The sequence below is a fragment of the Dipodomys merriami genome, unplaced genomic scaffold (assembly GCF_024711535.1).
Source record: "Dipodomys merriami isolate MVZ:Mamm:240054 unplaced genomic scaffold, mDipMer1.0.p SCAF_116, whole genome shotgun sequence".
Lineage (NCBI taxonomy): Eukaryota > Metazoa > Chordata > Mammalia > Rodentia > Heteromyidae > Dipodomys > Dipodomys merriami.
The window spans coordinates 1463068-1481670 of record NW_027202449.1 but is presented as its reverse complement, the minus strand read 5'-3'; the positions used below and the strand labels follow the sequence as shown (position 1 = coordinate 1481670).

Here is an 18603-nt window from a genome sequence, read left to right as displayed (position 1 = left end):
GGGAGGAAGATGGACCCAAGACAGCTTCTGGGTACCGCAGAGGCTCCTCAGGACCAGCTGCCCTCCGGACAATAGGCCTCGCTTATCCTGATCCCGAAGACAGCCGGGACAGCCTCTGCACACCCCTCTAACCTGCCCGTATGGCCCATGTCTGCGCCCCGAAGACTGAGGGGCTGCCTGTAATCAATCTTTCTTTGCCCTTCACCATGTCGCTTTGTCTGGCTGATGACACTCAACACTGCAAAACCAATCCACCAACCACATACAAATCAGCCCGGCATCCTGGCCCCGCAGGACCTGCTGGACACCCCGCTTTCCTCCTGGGATTTTGGCACCTGCCGGGCAGAGCAGCCCATGTGAGCAGCCCCCAGTAGGGAAGCTGGGATCTAGGACTCCGGGAGCTCCCCTAGTGGGGGCCTCTGGGCGCCCTTGGGGGCCGAGGAGTTAAGCACCTCTTGCTCCCCTGGAAGGACCGGTGCTTGCCCGTGGCAGCCCTCGCCCGGGCGCTGCCCGCACTGACTGTTCTGTGTCTGTCTCTGCGAGTTCCCCGCATGCGAGGGCTGTGTGTCCCTCCCTGAGAGCCACGGACGGACAGGGGCTGTGTGTCCCTCCCTGAGAGCCACGGACAGACGGACGGGGCTGTGTGTCCCTCCCTGAGAGCCACGGACAGACGGACGGGGCTGTGTGTCCCTCCCTGAGAGCCACGGACAGACGGACGGGGCTGTGTGTCCCTCCCTGAGAGCCACGGATGGACGGACGGGGCTGTGTGTCCCTCCCTGAGAGCCACGGACGGACGGACGGGGCTGTGTGTCCCTCCCTGAGAGCCACGGATGGACGGATGGGGCTGTGTGTCCCTCCCTGAGAGCCACGGACGGACAGGGGCTGTGTGTCCCTCCCTGAGAGCCACGGACGGACGGATGGGGCTGTGTGTCCCTCCCTGAGAGCCACGGACGGACAGGGGCTGTGTGTCCCTCCCTGAGAGCTACGGGGACGGACGGACGGACGGGGCTGTGTTGCACACGTGTGACAGGCCCCGCTGTCTCCATCTTGAGCATCAGCAGAGCCGACAGGACCACCCCCTCCATCGACCCGCCGAGCCCAGGACGGCTGCGCAGCCGGAGGGTAGAGGTGCGAAGCAGTGTGCAAGCAGGCCGCCTTCAGACCTCTGAGATGGCCCGGCCCGCGCTTCCTGGGGGCACACATTCTAGACATTCCCACGCCATCTAAACACCTAAGAGGAGGTGAGCGTGGAATCACCTGCGCTGGGCACTCGTCTACTTACAAGCTGGCTGTGACCCTGCGGAGCTAAGAAGGGCGAGGGGAGTGGTAGCGCGCGCCTGTAGTCCCGGCCGGGTCGGCGGTGCCAGGGGCGCCTCCGCGGGGCGCCGCCCTCCCCGGGGCCGGCGCGGCACGCGGGCCGCGGGGGAGAGACCGGGGCGCCCCCGCGGCCCCCCGGGAAGCCCTGCGGGAACCCCCGTCCCGCCCCGGCCCCGGCCCCCCGCCACCTCCGCGCGCACCCGGCACCCGCGACCCCGCCGCGCCGACGGGGCGCACTGCGGCCAAGTGATTTCTCGGAAAGCCGAGCGCTTCGAAGAAGGCGGACCCGGGGAGGTACGCGCTGATTGGACGATGCCCGCGCCCCTCCCTCGCGTCATTGGCCAGCGCGGCCTTCGCTCTGCGCGCGGGGCCAGCCCCAGCCCCCGCCCCACCCTTAAAGCCGCGCGCCCGGCGCGGAGCCAGCGCGGACCCGCTGGGGCCGAGGCGCGGGGGGCGTGGGAGCGCGGGGCTGCGGGGCTGCGGGGCTGCGGGGCTGCGGGCGAGCGGCGGCGGCAGGTAGGACGGCAGGGCCGGGGGCAGGGCCGGGGGCTGCGGCCCGGAGGACGCCCCGTCCCTCCTCTGCTTTCAGCCTTTGGGTCTGAGCCCAGCGCGCGGCGGCTGTCCCCGTCCCCAGGCCGGCTGTCCCCAGGCCGGCTGTCCCCCGAGGCCGGCTGTCCCCCGAGGCCGGCTGTCCCCGACCCCAGGCCGGCTGTCCCCGACCCCAGGCCGGCTGTCCCCCGAGGCCGGCTGTCCCCCGAGGCCGGCTGTCCCCGTCCCCAGGCCGGCTGTCCCCTGAGGCCGGCTGTCCCCTGAGGCTGGCTGTCCCCATCCCTGAGGCCGCCGTCCCTGTCCCCCAAGCCCGGCTGTCCCCATCCCCAAGGCCGCTGTCCCTGTCCCCGAGGCCACTGCGTGTGGTCACACACCTCGCCGTTCCTTCAGCGCTGGCCTGCGGGGTCTCTTAGATCTGCACCGGCTCCGCTGGGTTTTCCCACCAGGTCAGGCCAGGCCCAGGCAGGGTGCAGGGGCAGCCTGGCCTGATCACGGAAAGGACAGTTAAGACCTGTGGGTTGCATGGCAGGACTGGCTTCCCCAGGTGAGCATGTTCCTTCCCTGGATGGAACCCGGGGACTGAATGTTCCAGAATCTTAAACCCCAGCCTCCATTTTAAAACCACGGCGAGGATGTGGGTCCATCCGGTGTGCCAGGTGGTGATGTGGTTGTGAGGATTATTTGGGAGAGACCTAGGGGGACGGAATGGGCAGCAGTGGTTTTTTATTGGTGGTGATGTTGGTCTCACTGAGAGCGGGTGGTGTGGCATGATGCCCGCTGCCCACCACACGTTCTGGCAGCTCAGGAAGCCCGGGGCAGCCTCCTCCACCTCCCTCCTGGGAATCCGGCCCAGGGCTCCCATGTAGAGACGCAGGTGAGCTGCCAGGAGGACTTGGCTGATAGAAGGATTACCTCAAAAGCAAGAGGAAGTTGTAAACATGTGACTTGTGGGTAGATTTAATTTGCTAGTGTTCAATAAATCTGTAGTGATCTCCGCCTTGAAGGTGACGGCAGGGGAAAATCAGGAGTGGCTGTCATGTGCTGAGGTCCCCCCATCCCTGCGGTGGCTTTTGTAGAACGGGTGATGGTGCCCCTCTGCCGGAGCCTGCCACTTGGCTCGGACGCTGAGCACTGGCTGCCTGGGGTGGCTGAGCCTCCGTGGGTTTTTGAATGAGGAAGGGCTGGGTTAGATGGTCTCTGATGTATCTTCCTGCGTTTATGTTCTGTGATTTGTGTGTCTTCACAATGCTGTTTCTCTCTATCCCCCCTTTTTTCTTCTATAAACTACCAGGACAGTTTTGGGGTGATGAGCCCCTTAGAGATCCTGGTGAGAAAGTCTTGGTTCTTTTTCTAGAAATTGCTCTTGGTGTTTGGACTGTGGCTTTATGAGGTCTCGGAGGAGGAGTGGAAGCACGGATTCTTCCCTACCTGGCAGGTTGCAGATGCCATTCCTACCATGTGTTTCCTTGCCCCTCACATGCTGCCCAGGCCCAGGAGAGCCTGTCCCCCGGGTCCTCAGAATGGGCCGTAGCTGTTTTCAGGGGTTCCGTTTTCCTCCTTAGGCTCCTTTCCAAATCCATCCTTTCCTATTTATAACCTAACGGCCCTAGACTCTGGTTCCCTTATGGGTTCAGGTGACTCCCCCAGGGCTAGCTAGAAGCAGCTGTTCTTGAGCTCCAGGGATCCCTAGTTCCTTCACCTCCTCTTAAGCCCATAAGTGGGGTAGAAATGCTAAAATTAGCACACGGAGAGCCCCTCCCTGCAGCCCGCGTCCCTCCTCCCCGTCAGGCACCTGTGGCTGGCTAGAGTTGCTGGGTCGGGATGGGACTGCACAGGACGGTCACTGATGGTTCTGCTTCATGCACTGGCACACTCACAGATGTGAGCGTGTTCTCGGAGACATTGTGCCTTGTCACTGCTGATTGCTTCAAACATGTCTGAAGAGGTCACAGTTGAGTGGGAAGAATAGAGATGCCTCTTTTTTGTAGTTGTTGTTTTTTTGTTTTGTGGGCGTCTGTCCACGGGCTCGGGGATTTCCAGCAGTGTTCTTGTAAATGCTGGCGGTGGCTCCTTGGCTGCTGGCGGGAACATCCAAGGATGTGTTTGCGTGTCCCAGGCCAGGCCATCTGAGATTGAGCCCCCGGGGGAGCAGAGCTGTGTAGCTTGGCTCGGGGCCGTGGCCATGTCTTGCCCTCTCCCGCTGTGCTCACGTGGTCATGAGTGCTCTGCGGCACAAGGCGACCGCACTGGTTCCATGGGGGTCTTCTATGGTGCGGCCTGTGGCAGGTGTTCCAGGTGCGTACCTGGACTCCGTTGCCGTGCGGGTAGGGGAGTGATCGGCACGGGTGCCCGGCTGGGATGGGACTCGCTTTGTCACTGTTCCAGCAGGGGTGAACAGCCTGGGGATCTCGGGTGGGTGGGGAAGATGGAGGTGTTCTTCTTTCTCAGTGGCATGTCTGTGGTATTCTGTTTGGGCACACCAGCCCCTGGGCATCAGGCATGGGGCTGGCTCTTACAGTGATGGTGCTGCCTGTGTAAAAGTGATTTTTCAACATGACCCTGTTCTGAGTGGCTGTGGTGATCTGGCTGGGAGGCCTGGGGAAAGCCGCCTCAGGGGTGTGTGTGGGGGGGCAGGATCATTTCTCCCTGGCAGGTGGCCTAGGTTTCCTGGGACTGCGGAATGTCCCCAAGCCAACCCCTCTGTCCTGAAGCTCCCACACCCGGGTGGCTGGTTTGCTCTGACTCACGGACATTCATTGCCTTTCTCTCTCCAAGCATGTGTGACCGCAACGGCGGCCGGCGGCTCCGGCAGTGGCTGATCGAACAGATCGACAGCTCCATGTATCCAGGGCTGATTTGGGAAAATGATGAGAAAAGCATGTTTCGGATCCCTTGGAAGCACGCCGGCAAGCAGGATTATAACCAGGAGGTGGATGCCTCCATCTTCAAGGTGAAAACCCAGAGCTACCCCCTCGCCCCCAACATCCTAGTGTGGACCCCTCCCGGGGATCCGATGACCCAGCTGCATAGCTAGGTGACTGTGTCTGTTCTGCTGTTTAATCCCTGTGGGGTCTGTTGTAGCAGGAGGCGGGGTGTGGGGCGGGGGGTCCTCCAGCCCTGCCTGCTCTGCCTGCTTCTCCACTGAGCCTTGTGCTGGCGGAGGGTGCAGCGTGGTCACCAGGGGGGACTCTGGTCTTCCTTCTGTGACTTCTGCCTGCGGTGGTAGGTTTTGCTGGAAGGGTACAGTGCACCCATATTCACTTGTGGCAGGGTGCTGGGGTGTGTTGAGCATGCAGCCAGTGTCTGGCATTAACCTCTTCTCCCTTAAGAGAAAGAACTGCCCCCCCCCCCGGCTTGCCCGGTGCCTCAGCTTCTCCACTGGTGTAGTGATGGCCGGCATGGACTGATGGAAGTTTCTGCACCAGGCCTGACACATACCTGCTGTTCTGTTTCCCCGAATGCTATTCTATGTGGTTGGTGCCACTCCCTCCTCATTCTGTAAGGACGCCACGAGGCTTGCCCAGGGTGGTGTGGGTCAGCATGGAGCCAGCATGCAGACATGGCCCCCACTGGGGGCCCAGCTCCTACCCTCCAACTCCAGGGCGGTGGGGGCCACCATGCTCCCCATGGGTATTTTGTGGCAGACCTGGCTTCTACCTGTGACTCACCACCAGCAACTCCCCTGTCCCTAACAGCCAAGACCCCCCTGGGGCGCCAACTTTGAGAACCCCACTTGGAGCTGAGCATAGCCAGGACTGCCAAGTGCGGGCTGCTGGTGGAGCACCAGGGGACGGGGAGCTGGAGCCCGGGCGTGTGTGCATGTGTGTGCATGTGCGTGCATGCATGCGCATGTGTGTGTGTGTGCACGCACGCAGCTTCTCCATGCTGCCTGTGCTCCCAGTAAGGAAATCAGGCCCCAGATTTACACATCTTGTGCAATGCTCTTCATGGCCGTTTCAACAACGTTGATTCCCGATGTTTCCGTGGGTTACGCAGTCACTTGATGTGGCAATCTGAAGTGAGTCCACAATCTCAGTGGGAATGGGGGCAGGCGGGCACGCGGGAGGCAGCAGAGGGGTGATGGGTGAAGACAGGGGCGCAGAGCGAGGCAGGGATTCGGCTGGTGCTTTTCGGAGCTGTGCTGTGTGGCGCGCTTGCTTGTTGGGGTCCTCTGGCAGGAGCATCTCTGCACCCCGCCAAGTGAGCATCTTTGCTGTTGGAAGAGGTCAGCAGAGAGCTTGGGCAGACAGAGCTGTGCTGGGCATCTTCTGTTTGCATAGAGAACCGGCTTTCCTCGTACATTCAAAGCAAAGGCTTGCAAACACGAAGGGCTGGATTGTGGCTCTGGGGTGGACACTGCCAGCAAGTCACAGGGCTTCATGCATCCCCAGCAAGGAAACATGTAAAGAAGAAACAAAAAATGCATCTGAAACCAGGGGCCAGTGGCTCACACTTATAATCCTAGCTACTCAGCAGGCGAAGATCTGAGCATCGAGGTTCAGAGCCAGTGTAGTCAGGAAAGTCTGTGAGACTCTTGTATCCAGGTAACCAGCAAGAAGCTGGAACTGGAGGCACGACTCCAGTGGCACAGTACCAGCTTTGAATGAAAAGGCTGAGGGAGAGTGGAAGGCCCTGAATTCAAGACTCAGTACTGGCAAAAGATGCCCCAACCAACCAACCAACCAACCAGCCAGCCAGGCATTTGCTTTCCTACCTGCAGTCAGCGGATGGTAAAATCTTCTTAAACGAGTCTGTCCTCCCCCGGGTTCATGTGCAGCAGTCATATGAGCCGTTGAGTCATACTGGCCGTCAGCGTGCTGGTGAAGGCCTCTGATCAGCTTACATCTATTTCCAAAGAAGCGTTTGCCTCCTTTCTCTGAGGACTAGGGAGGAGAGGGTCATGTCAAGTGTGACCTGTGATTCACGGGGCCCTTGCTGAGCAGCGTCCCCCATCGCCCGGCTACTCAGAGCGCACACAGGGTGTGGGGCTCTATGCTCATCAGGCCTGGAAGGACAAATAGAAGTTGGTGTTTATTAATTTGTGGTTATTTAGCAGTAATGGGGTTTGAACTCAGAGCCTTGTGCTTATCTGGCAAGCATTGTATTGCTTCAGCCATGCCTCCAGCCCTTTCAGTTCTAATTAATTTTGAGGTTGGGTTTCAGCTGTCCCCCCAACCCCACCCCGCCCTGCCGGCTGCCTGAGTCAGAATCCTGCTGTTTACACGGAGCTGGATGACAGCCACTTGTGACGATGCCCAGCTTTTTATTGTTTGAGATGGGGTCTTGAACACATTATTTTGCCCATGCCAGCCCAGAACTGCCATCCTCCCAATTTCCACCTCGAATGTGGATGTGGCTGGGATTATAGGGATGTGCCATCCTGCCCAGCCAGCCCATGGGGCCTGGCGTGCGGGATGGGAGCCTCACGTGAGCGTGGCAGGCTGTCAGACAGCTCTGCTCTGGCGTGCACCAGATGATGGTGATGGCTGTCAAGGTCAGGTAGGAGTCTGGGCGACCCAGTGGTCCTGTCTACAGACACCCAGAGAGTGCTGCTGATGTGGGTGTGCTGTCAGCACCCCGCCGGGGAATGGACCAAGCACCGAAATGTTGAGGTGCAGAAACCCTGATTTAAGATCGTGAAAGGCAGCCTTGGAATCCCAGCTACTCAGAATGGAAAGTAGGAAGACTGAGAGTTCAAGGCCAACCTGGGCTACAGAATGAAATAAGAAGAAAGGGGGTAGGGGTGTGGCTGGAGTGCGGGGTTCTTGTCTAGCACATTCAGAGACCCTGAGTGCAATTCTTAGGCAGTTACTCTTTAACTAGTTGTGATTTGTTCGTGTGTGTCTGTGTATATAGGCGCATATGTATGTATATATTTGCAGCAACAGCAATAACAGCAACGCACAAATCAGTTCAGTTAATAAGGACTGTTTTCCTGGCGTGGCGTTTCTATCTGCACTGGGAAGGAAATGACCGCTTATACACACTGAGAGGAATGTTCTTTCAGTTTCTTTTCCCTGAGCATAGATGCAAAGTTTGGCATCAACGGAGTAGAGCAATGTCCTGGGACTATAAACGTTCATTTAGAGGAAAAAAGAAGGCAGGCTCTTTGGAGAGAGGTGACTTGCGGGGTGGGGTGGGGGATCAGAGACACAGGCAGGCCCCGGGCCCAGGTGAACTTCGGGGCGTGGCCCAGCGCTGAGAGTTGGGTGGGCATTCAGTCCGGCTGGGTGGCGTCACGTCAGCCCAGGCCCAGGGACTTCCTTTTGGGAGTACAGAGGGGCCACGGGTGATCACCTGATCAGTGGGTCTCCACTAGACTATGTCCATTTGTAGGTTTTATTTTTAAATTCTTGCCCCCTTCTCTATGAGATCTAGCTTTGAATTTCTTGTCCTAGCTCAAAGTCTGAGGTCTGGAGAGGTCATCACACAGAGCTGTTAAAAAAAAAAAGAAAGAAAGAAAAAGAAAAAAAAAAGGCAGCCGCGGAGGGAAAAATGTCTCCCTGTGTCTTAATAGGACTTTGGGGGTAGGAGGGCAAAGCCAAAATTGGGTAAAAATGCAAAACAAAATTTCCTTTGTAAGGGAGCAGGGCAGTGGGTGACCACATTTAGACTTTTTTTTTTTATGTTCCCTTTTCATGCTAAATTTTAGCTACCAGTTGACTTGAAAAAGCCAAAGCCTTTCTCTCGAAGTGCTAGTGTAACCATGCACGACTTCCTCCCAGAGGGTCACCAGCCCAGCCTCAGCCAGGGAAGGAGCCTGGCAAGGCCCGGCCAAGGGCCTGCACGGGAGGAGCCTTGTGCTTGGGTTCAGAGTCCCGCTGAATGGGGTGGCCTTGGGGACCCCTGGCCCGGCCGGCCGGCTGGCCGGGGTCCTGTTCACATCTGGCAGAGAAATTGATGTCCCCTGAGTCATGGCTTTGAGCGAGAGCTGGCGGTCTGTGCGGCTCAGAGGAGGGGACAGCCAGCTGCCCCCTGGTCGTGGGGTGTGTGGGCAAGGCGGTTATGTGCGCTGATGCAGGTCTTTCTTCCAGGCCTGGGCGGTGTTTAAAGGGAAATTTAAAGAAGGCGACAAAGCCGAACCAGCCACTTGGAAGACCAGGCTGCGCTGTGCTTTGAACAAGAGCCCAGATTTTGAGGAAGTGACGGACCGGTCTCAGCTGGACATTTCCGAGCCCTACAAAGTGTACCGAATAGTCCCTGAGGAGGAGCAGAAATGTAACTACCTTCCCGTGCCCGCCCCTGTCTGCCACACTTGTGGGAGCTTGGTCTGGGAGGGGAGTGTGCCCCCTGGTGCCTGGGGCCACCACTCCCGGGGTTGGGGTACACCGTTTTAGTTACACCAAGATGTTCTCTCTGTTGTATGGGCAGAGACGGAGGCCTTTTGCTGCTGATCTCGCCCACCACCTGCTGTAGGCCATCTGGGGCAGGGCAGGCCCAGGGGCTGGGTGGAGGGCTGGCTGGGGCACAAGGTCTCCTGCGACCTCCACTTGCAGAGCAGGCTGGGGGAAATCTGGCGGGTGAGGAAGGGACGGAGCCTAAGGTGGAAGGAAGAGCTGGCAGGGTTACAGCAGAGGGGGCACGTCTGGCCGCACCACTGGGGGGGGCATGCGTCTCCGTGTGCTGCTGGGCCTCTGCTGGATTGGGAACTCGGGATGAGGTCTCTTCCAGCTCCGAAAAACCTCAAAAGCATTTGAGAGGGGATTAAAGCAGAGATAACAAAGGGCTGCCACAGCCCCCTCGCCCCCACTCCCTAGCCCTGCACCCCGGCCAGACAGCAGGAAGTTATCAGCTTGTATCAAGCTCCGAATCCTTCACAAGGGAGAATCCAAGCTGGTGAGCGGAGCTGGCTCACGAAAGACGGGCGGGATCTGCCACCACGGGGGTAGAATATTCTTTGGAAAGAAAAACATCTCTTTTTTTTTAGAGACAGGGTGCCACTGTGCAGTCCAGGCTGCTCTTGAGCTCACGATCTTCCCTCAGAGGCTGAGGCGGGAGGACCGAGGCTGAGCCTGGCTGGGGCTACACGTAAAGAGACCTTGACTTAAAAACCAGACATCCCCCCACAAAGGCAGGAAGCTGAGCCAGCAGATGGGTGTCTGGACCCGGCTTGGCGTTCTCTTTCCTCCTGGTCAGCCACCGCAGATGACCCTTACCCTGACTGACTCAGCCCGTGAGCTAGTGCAGTGAGCTAGTGCATCAGCACCGCGGCCTTCCCCGGGAATCAGGTGACCCTCGGGGTGCAGTTAGCACTCCAGGTGGCTCTGAAGGGCCGCGCCGTCATCATTCTGCCTCATTCCCCAGCTTCAGACAGTGTTCTTCACGTGAAGTGAAGTGGGCAGGAAGTGGCTCCTGCCACTTCCTGATTCCCACAGGCTCAGCCAGGTGTGGCCCAGCAGGTGACCCGGGCTGGGGCTGGCGTGGCCTGTGGAGTGGAGGATAAGGAAGGGGAGAGCTGCAGCTGCTCAGGGGCAGAGATGCTTCATTTGCATCATGTCGGAGGGGCCCCTCGCTCTGTAGTTGAGCAGTGTGCAAGTGGTTCTGGGGCTGCCCGCCTGTCCCCTGGCCCCCTCAGAAGCTTCAGGGTGAAGCCCCGGGTCAGTCAAGGTGGTGTGTGTGTGTGTGTGTGTGTGTGTGTGTGTGTGTTGGGGAGTGGTCTGTAGTCCCTGGGATGATGCTGTGACTCACTCCTGTAACCCAGGGAGGTTTCTCAGATATCTGGCTGAGGTTGGGAAGACTGAGACCAGTCCCCAGTGTTGGCTGTGTGAACCTGGGGCTCCCTTTAGGCAGTTGCTAATTGAGGTTGGTTAATGGGGCGTCAGTGGGTCTTTATGGTATGTGTGTGGGGAGGGGGGAGAGGGAGGTGCACAGATACACATGTATATTTGGAAAGGCCAAAAACAGATTTCCTGCTAACTGGTTTTCAAAAAAAAAAAAAATACAAAAACCCAACATGCTAACGCGTTTTGCCAGGAACTCCGGGTATTTTCAGAGGCCCCGGCTTGTAAATTTAGTGTCTGGATGGTAAACTGTAAACCCCTGGTGTAAAATGTGTCTGATCTTTGCATGGGAGGAAGAGACGCCGGGCTGTCTTATTCTCCTTTAAGAGTCCTGTGCTTACCCTGCCTCCAGCAACTTCTCCCTTTGAGCTCTGCTGACTAAATGACTGAGGCATGGGAAAACAAGTCTGTGCCTTTCCCAAGTGTTCAGGCAGCTGCTGGCCCAAACCAGCGTGGACATTCACCAACACTTACTGTCTTAACTCAGCACTTCGCAGAATCTGCCTGGGAGTGAGGCCCTGTGGGTCACGTGGCCGTGTCCGTCTGGTTTTCCCTAGGCAAGCTGGGCTTGGTGCCTCCGAGCTGTGTGAGTGAAGTTCGGGAGATGGAGTGTGGTCGTTCCGACATGGAGGAGCTCATCAAGGAGGTGCGTGGAGGGGGTTCCCGGTCTGCCAGGCCTGTGGCAGCCTGTGAGACCCCCTCCCACGGAGGGGGCCCCTGCAGGTCACACCCCTTCTCTGTCCCGAGGGCAGCATCTGCGCTGCCTCTACCTCTGTTTCCTCAAGCTCCGAACATTCCGCGATAGTTAAGCCTTTGAGTGGTGATCTTGTGGTCTTTAAAAACCCACCCCTGCCTTCCTAGGCAGGCAGTGCCCCACACGAACTGCTGGCTGGTGGGTTTGTAATCAGTGTCTTTCAGAGTGCAAAGCCAAGTTTAACTTGTGCATGTGTGTGTTTGCATGAGAGTGTGGGCATGGGTGTGCTGCATGTGTATGTGCAGGTGTGTGCCTGTGTGTGTGTAAGGAATTGAACTGCTTGTAAGGCAGGCATGTACTTTCTACCCTAGCTTATTTTCAGGGTAGCGTCTCACTCTATGTCCACGCCAGCCTGGACTGAGGTTTTCTATTTGTCACACACCACTGGTTGAGATGGAGTCTCTCCAGCTTTCATGCTGGGGCTGGCCTTGAACCACTGCCCCAATCCCAACTTCCCAAGTGGCTCACACAGTGAGCTTCAGCTACAGTTCACAGCTCAGCCGTCACTTTTGTGTCACAAGACAGAGGTGGCCGTGTGGCTTTCATTGTCCGCTGACTGTCCAGCTTTACAAACGCCAGGTCCCCGAGCTGCAGGCTCAGTGGCTGAGGGACCCTCCTCTCCCGCAGCCCCCCGTGGACGAGTACATGGGGGTGATCAAGAGGAGCCCCTCCCCTCTGGAGGCCTGCAGGAGCCAGCTCCTTCCAGACTGGTGGGCGCAGCAGGCTGGCACAGGTGAGGAGGAAGGCGGATCCGGGGCATCGCGGGGTCTCGCAGCCGCTGGGGACGGGGTCGGGGCACTGGGGCCTTCGCGTCCCAGGTCCTGGGGAAGGTAGCTGAGCCTCGAGTGGTGACCTTCCCCCCACAGAGCAGCGCAGCAGAGCCTTGCTTGCAGGGGAGGGACAGCCTGCGGCTCTCCCGGACCCCCGGGGCGCCCAGGGGCGGGGTCTGGTGATACCCCCGTGACCAGAGGGAGCCTCTTTGGGGCTGCCCTAGGCTCCCCGGTAGGCTGGCTAGTTTGTCCTCTGAACCCCAAGGCTTCTGTAGTGGAGGGGAATGCTCAGGGCCTCAGTATCCTCAAAAGACAGAGACATGAGGACCTGCCACAGGGGCCACGTGGGTGAGCGAGGCACCCGTGTTCGCATCCGGTACGCGCGCTCAGCGCCCTTGGCTGCGGAGGATGCCACCCAGGGAGCCTGGGCTTGCGGCCGTGCGGCGTGAGCACCTGTGTCTCCGTCCTCTGCCTCTTCCCCATCGTGCCAGGGCAGCCTGCGGCGGTGGCTGCCCCGAGGGGCCTCGGAGGTTTCCAGGCTGTGGGTGGGTTGCAGCGTGGTGTGTGGCACCTACGCTGGCCAGAGGGACGGCCCGGGGAGGCTGGAGGCAGGCACTTGGGGCCGGGCCCTGGGGACGGAAGGACACGCGGCCTTGAGGGGTCTGGCGCACAGACAGAACCCCACAGCATAGAGGAAGTCCCCTGCACTCTGGCTTGGCCAGGGCCTGGGTTTCTGCATTTATGCAACAACGGGTCACCAGGCTGGAGGGAAAACGCTGAATCCAGCAGAAGCCAGGGCGGCCCGGCCCCGGGGGCGCTGGCTCCGGGTCTCCGGAGGAGGGGTCGGGCCCGCTCCCTGGGGCACGGGCACACGTGTGGTCTCGTGGGGGCCTCTCCGTGGGCTTCTCCTCTCAGTTGGCTTTGGTGTCCCCGCAGGCCTGCCGCTGCTCACCGGGTACGCCGGCTTTGACACACACCATCCAGGTACGGGTGCCGGGGGCGCAGCTCCGCTGCAAACAGTCTGAGTGCCCGGCTGGGGTGGGGGGCCCGGGGGCAGGGCTTCGAGGACAGGTTTCCTGCTTGCTGTGTGGGTCGAGACCAGCCGGTGGCCCGGCCTTCCCCCACGGCGCTGTAGACTGCCCCCCGCTGGTGTGGTGTGGGGCCTGCACGAGGCGCGGGCCGGGGCTCCCCACAGCTCTGTCCTAGCCGCATTCTGCCTGGAAGATGGTTGTAGCCATTCGTAAACTACAGCACAGGACAGGTGCCAGGCAGCTGGCGGAGCTCTGGACGTGGGCTCTGCAGACCAGGGGCCGCGGTTGGTGTCTGGGGGTCTCCCTCACACGGCCCAGTCTTTGTCCTGCTCCTGCTTCTGATCACCACTCACACACTGCTGGTGTGCACCAGGCACAAAGCAGGCTCAGGCGTCCGGCAGCTCCTCTGGGCGGGTTCCTCCGCCACCTCTGCCCTGCTGGTGAGAAGCAGATGCGGACCCGTCTCACCACTGGGAGGCGGCGGAGCTGGGACTCTACCTCAGGGCCTGGCCCTCAAGTCTGTGCCTGGGCGGGCGGGCTCCTGGGCGGGCGGCTTTGCCCGGCTGTCACCTGGGAAGCGTGGCCGGTGTCCCCAGCCCCTCCTGCTGGCACCTCCTGGAGCCTGAGGTGTCCACAGGGCACTGAGATGGTCCTGCCCGAGTGTCACGTTGCCACCCCGGGAGGCTGCGGGGGACCCGGCTGACCAGTGTGGGTGCCAGGGTGAAGCCCCCGGAAATGGGGCAAAGGGCACGGTGGTGCGACCGTCCAGGCCGCTTTGTTGGGAACAAAGTCTGGAAATGGTTCTGGGCGCACGGAGGGAGTGTGCAGGGCAGCCGGGTGTGGCAGGCGATGCACACTTGGTGTGGTGGGGACGCAGCTCACAGCCTGGGGTCCGGAAGGGATCCTGCACTGGTCTGCGGTGCCCGGTGCCATGCAGGAGCCCCAGGAGCTCCAGGCCCAGGTCACTGGGGTTCTTTAAAGACCACACGACGCCCCCAGCATTCCCCACCTGGATGCTTCCTAAGGAATCCAGTCTCGTGCGCCCCGCCGCCCGCAGGCTGTCAGCCAGAGGGCATCTGGATTCTCTAGCCCTGCACCATCCTAACGGAAGCCCGCAGGGGGCCCCAGGAGAGGCAGGGGTGCTCGAGGAAAGACCAGAGCTCTAGCCAGATGGCCCAGGGCGGTGCCTCTTCCCTGGTGGAGGTGGTAGGCCCTCTCTTGCCCTCCCCTCCCCTCCGTCCTTGCTCCTCTCTTCTCACCTCTCCTCCCCGCTGCCCTCTCCCCTCTCCCCTGCAGCCTTCTCGCAGATGGTGATCAGCTTCTACTACGGAGGCAAGCTGGTGGGCCAGACCACCACCACCTGCCCCGAGGGCTGCCGCCTGTCCCTGCCCCAGCCAGGGCCAGCCCGGCAGTGCGGGCCCGAGGGCCTGGAGCTGGTGCGCTTCCCGCCGGCCGACGCCGTCCCCAGTGAGCGGCAGCGGCAGGTGACAAGGAAGCTGTTCGGGCACCTGGAGCGGGGCGTGCTGCTGCACAGCGGCCGGCGGGGCGTGTTCGTCAAGCGGCTGTGCCAGGGCCGCGTGTTCTACAGCGGCAACGCCGTGGTGTGCCCGGGCCGGCCCAACAAGCTGGAGCGCGACGAGGTCGTGCAGGTCTTCGACACCAGCCAGTTCTTCCGAGGTCCGTGCTGCGCCACCCTCCCACCCACCCCAGAGACCGTGCCCCCCACCCTGCGGCCGAGCGGGGGGGGGCCTGCGCCTTCCTAGGGAGGGGCACGGCCAGCGCCCCCTGTGATCCTGCCCTTTGCTCTCTGGGTGGCCTCTGCCTCCGCTTCCCGCGTGTAGACAGGAAAACAGAATGAGCATCATCTCCCTGGGTTGGGAACTGCAGCACCTCCAGCCTCTGCACACGGCCCCAGGGCCTCAAGTCCAGCCCCATAGGGCGCCCCCGGCAGCTCCGGCGGATGCGCCCATGCCGCCCATGGTGCCCTGCTGTGCCGCCACAGCCGCAGCTGACTCCCCGCCCGCCCTCTCCCTGCAGCCCAGAGGCGTGTTGGGTCTCTGCTGCCACCTGGCTGGCAAAGAACTGCAGGGAGGAGAGAAGGAGTTGGGAGGGCGGCTGGTGGGGAAGGGGGGCGCCTTCAGGGCGGCAGATGACATAAATCCCCTGTCTGAGGGAGACGCAGGGAGTGGGAATGCAGGAGCCGTGTCCTCAGGGAGGCGTTCACACCCACGCACCGGAGAAGCTGACCGCAGTACAGACGGCACGGTGCACGCCTGTCTCCCAGCGCTCCGGAGGCTGGGGCGGGAGGGGCATGCCGTGTCCAGCCCTGCCCTGGCCTGTGCCTCCCCGCCCTCCCCCCCAGGCCCACCATCCCTGTGGCCTCATCTACCCCCCCCTTGCAGAGCTGCAGCAGTTCTATGCCAGCCAGAGCCGCCTGCCCGACAGCAGGGTGGTGCTGTGCTTCGGGGAGGAGTTTCCAGACATGGCCCCCGTGCGCTCCAAGCTCATCCTGGTGCAGGTGAGGCCCGTGCAGGGCCGAGAGACAGACAAGGCCGTTTGGAGCCCTCGTGTAGCAGGGAAAGGGGTTCCCGGAAGGCGGGGTGGGCCGGGGAGGACATGGCTGGCAGCACGGGGCGGCCTGGCTCTCACGGGAGGGGAGTCCAGTGGGAGGCAGAGAGGGTCTCCCCACTCCCTGACCTCCGCCCCCGACCTGTGCATGCCACGTAGGTGGAGCAGCTCTACGTCCGGCAGCTGGTGGAGGAGGCGGGGAAGAGCTGCGGTGCGGGCCCCGCCATGCAGGTCCTCGAGGAGCCCCAGCCCGACCAAACCTTCCGGATGTTCCCGGATATCTGTGCCTCACACCAGAGACCTTTCTTCAGAGAGAACCAGCAGATCACTGTGTAGGAGCCTCTCCCGGGAGCCCCGCCGCATCTGCCGCTCGCGGTGGAGGACGCCGGTGGCCGTGGACGTCAGCCCTCGACCTGAGGGCACTTCTGCGCTCTTCATTTAGTGAGGGCACCTGCTGATCCATCCGTGGCCCGCACAGGGGCCACGTGAAGCTCTGCTGTTGAGACGGGAATGCTGGGACAGTGTGGAGACCGTGACCGTAACCACCAGTACCAGAATGTTTATTTTCTGCATTTAAAAAAAATCACTAGCTGATACGATCTTCTCTGCATCTTGTGCCTATCGAACACCTGGTCTGTCATTCTCAGTGGCCAGAGGACAGCTGCTTTTCGGTAAAGGAATGTGGAGTTGAAATTGATTTGCGAGCCGCTGCTTTTGTGTTTATCTCTGGTTAGAGGTAGAGACGGATGATTCACTGGGGGCATCGTTCACCCTTTAAGCATTTGAGTAAGGTCTCAGAACATCTAGAGCGTGGGGGGCCGCGCCGGTGGCTTGTGAGGCGGTATCTGCTCCCCCCAGACTCAGTGCAGGGCAGCGTGATCCTGGCGGCGCCAGTGCGTTCACGCTGACACGGGAGCAGACTTTTCCTCTGGGGCTTTCTTTTAGGAAATAGAAAACTGTTTATTTTTAAATTTCTGTCACAAAATGGCTCCAGAGCTCTCTTTTTTCTTTATGATAAATGATTTTGGTCTATTTTTAAAAATATTTGTATTTTTGTCTTATTTTGTAGGGTCTACTGTAAATTGCTTTGGTTTTTTCCTTGTTTTGATTTTGTAAAGCTAGAGGTGTCAGCCTCAAGTGTAGAGAGCAGTATAAGGGCTGTGGGCCTGGCTCAGGGACAGAGCACCTGCCTAGCCATCCAGGGCTCGGAGTTTAAACCCCAATACCAACGGGACAAACCAAACCCAAAGCAAATGTGATTGTCCAGGCATCTTGATTGGGCTGCCTGCCCTCAGCTGCTCTTGTTGTGCTGGGGTGCGGTCACATGGGGGGTGTATCTCATCTGTATCTCATCTGTGCCTTGTCCCTGGAAGTCGAGGTTCCGTGATGGTAGGACAGCGCCACATCACACCCAGTTCTGTGCTCCAAAGCAGCACACAACCCCAAAAGCAATCCTTGCTCTGGCCCCAGAGAACCCCTGCTGACAAGAAGTGGGAAGGCCTTCCTGTTCACGGGGATTGGGGATGGAGATGCGCAGTGGAAGCCGGGCAGAGGGCCCAAGGCGCCGCTCACCGGCCCAGGCCGCTCCCCTCCCCTCAACACCTCCGGCTGCCCTCAAAGCACTCTCCAACTTGAAAATCACTTTCAGCCGACACTTGAACATAGTTTCTAAGAACTGTTAGCTCAAGGGGCCTCTTAACTTGCGTGTCCTGTGTGTTCCTTCTCGGGGGAGCAGCCCTGTCCCTGTTATGGTGGAGCTAGCATGGCCAAGGGCCTGGGGGTGGGGAGACAGACAGATGCCCCCGTGAGTCCTCCATGGTGGAGGCTCCAGGTAGATGGAGGCTGTAGGAAGGGTGCTCTTCAGTCCCAGCTGGCAGTGAGAAGAACCCGATCTCTCATCTCTGCCCTTTATAACCCAGCTGGAACCCCACCAAAGCTATGCAGAGTCTCCTAGTGGAAGGCAGGGAGGCCTTACCTACTGGGCACCATGCTGAGCTGTGAGGGGAGGACTGGGTGGGGGAGACAGGCCAGCGGTCCAGCGACCTTGGTGGGCTGTGACAAGGGTCAGTCTGGACAGCCCGAGAGTGCCTGCCTGGCCAGCACCTGTAGTTGCTGCTTTTGAGAGAAGATGTGGAGGCCACGGACGGGGTCCCCGACGCCCCGGGTCTCCCAGCCCATGATGGCTTCTTGTCAGCCAGCAAGGGGAGCGTGCCAGCGCTCAGGGTGACAGATCTGTTTGCCGAGGTGTCCTTAAGGTGTGAGGTGCCCACCTCCAGCCTTTCCTATGTCAAATAGATATTTATTTTTGTATCTGCTTAAAAAGTATTGATCTTTCTTATTCTCTGTGGCAATAAAGTGTTCTTTTATAAAGCTGGTGTTGTTGTTGTTCAGTTGTGGTCAAATATTTTAGGATCTCCGCCACTTTCTATGACCTGCAAGGGGGATTGTAGACACCAGTAGTCTGTGATCTTAGGGGTTTGTCATTCACAAAACAGTAGCAGCACTTCTGGATGGCGGAACTCCCTGGAGCCCGTGGGGGGGGGGGACCCAGCTTTCTGAAGCCAGAGGCCTGCTGGATTCTGACGTGCTGACAGGCCAGGGGGGCTGTGGCGAGAGGAGGGCAGAGGCTGCCCAGGAGCATCCTCCCAGAGGCCGCTGGCAGCTTTGTCGGCAGGCTGCATTCCATGCACGAGCTGGGACCCCGGCAGCCAGGGTGGCCGCCCCAGAGCTGGCTGTCCGTCTAACTGGGTCTTCCCACTGAACAACGGGTGCGAACTCACCCTGTGGGTGGACACGGTGCCGAGTGGCCCAGCTGGAGGGACGTGACCTCCAGT

The 18603-nt window shown here is 60.1% G+C and overlaps 1 protein-coding gene across 2 annotated transcripts; it reads left to right on the top strand.

Moving 5' to 3' along the window:
- Positions 1–1799: 1799 nt before the first annotated feature.
- LOC138822853 (interferon regulatory factor 8) lies at positions 1800–18144 on the top strand. Of its 2 annotated transcripts, none has more exons than XM_070015809.1 (9): positions 1800–1833; positions 4642–4816; positions 8901–9084; positions 11204–11292; positions 11980–12133; positions 13107–13154; positions 14498–14878; positions 15604–15719; positions 15929–18144. In XM_070015809.1, the coding sequence occupies exons 2-9, from the start codon at positions 4643–4645 to the stop codon at positions 16103–16105; spliced, it is 1323 nt and encodes a 440-aa protein (XP_069871910.1). In that variant the 5' UTR covers positions 1800–1833; position 4642; the 3' UTR covers positions 16106–18144. The 2 variants fall into 2 exon arrangements, with proteins under 2 accessions (XP_069871910.1, XP_069871911.1); XM_070015810.1 differs by having other exon boundaries at positions 1802–1833; positions 12028–12133.
- Positions 18145–18603: the final 459 nt, after the last annotated feature.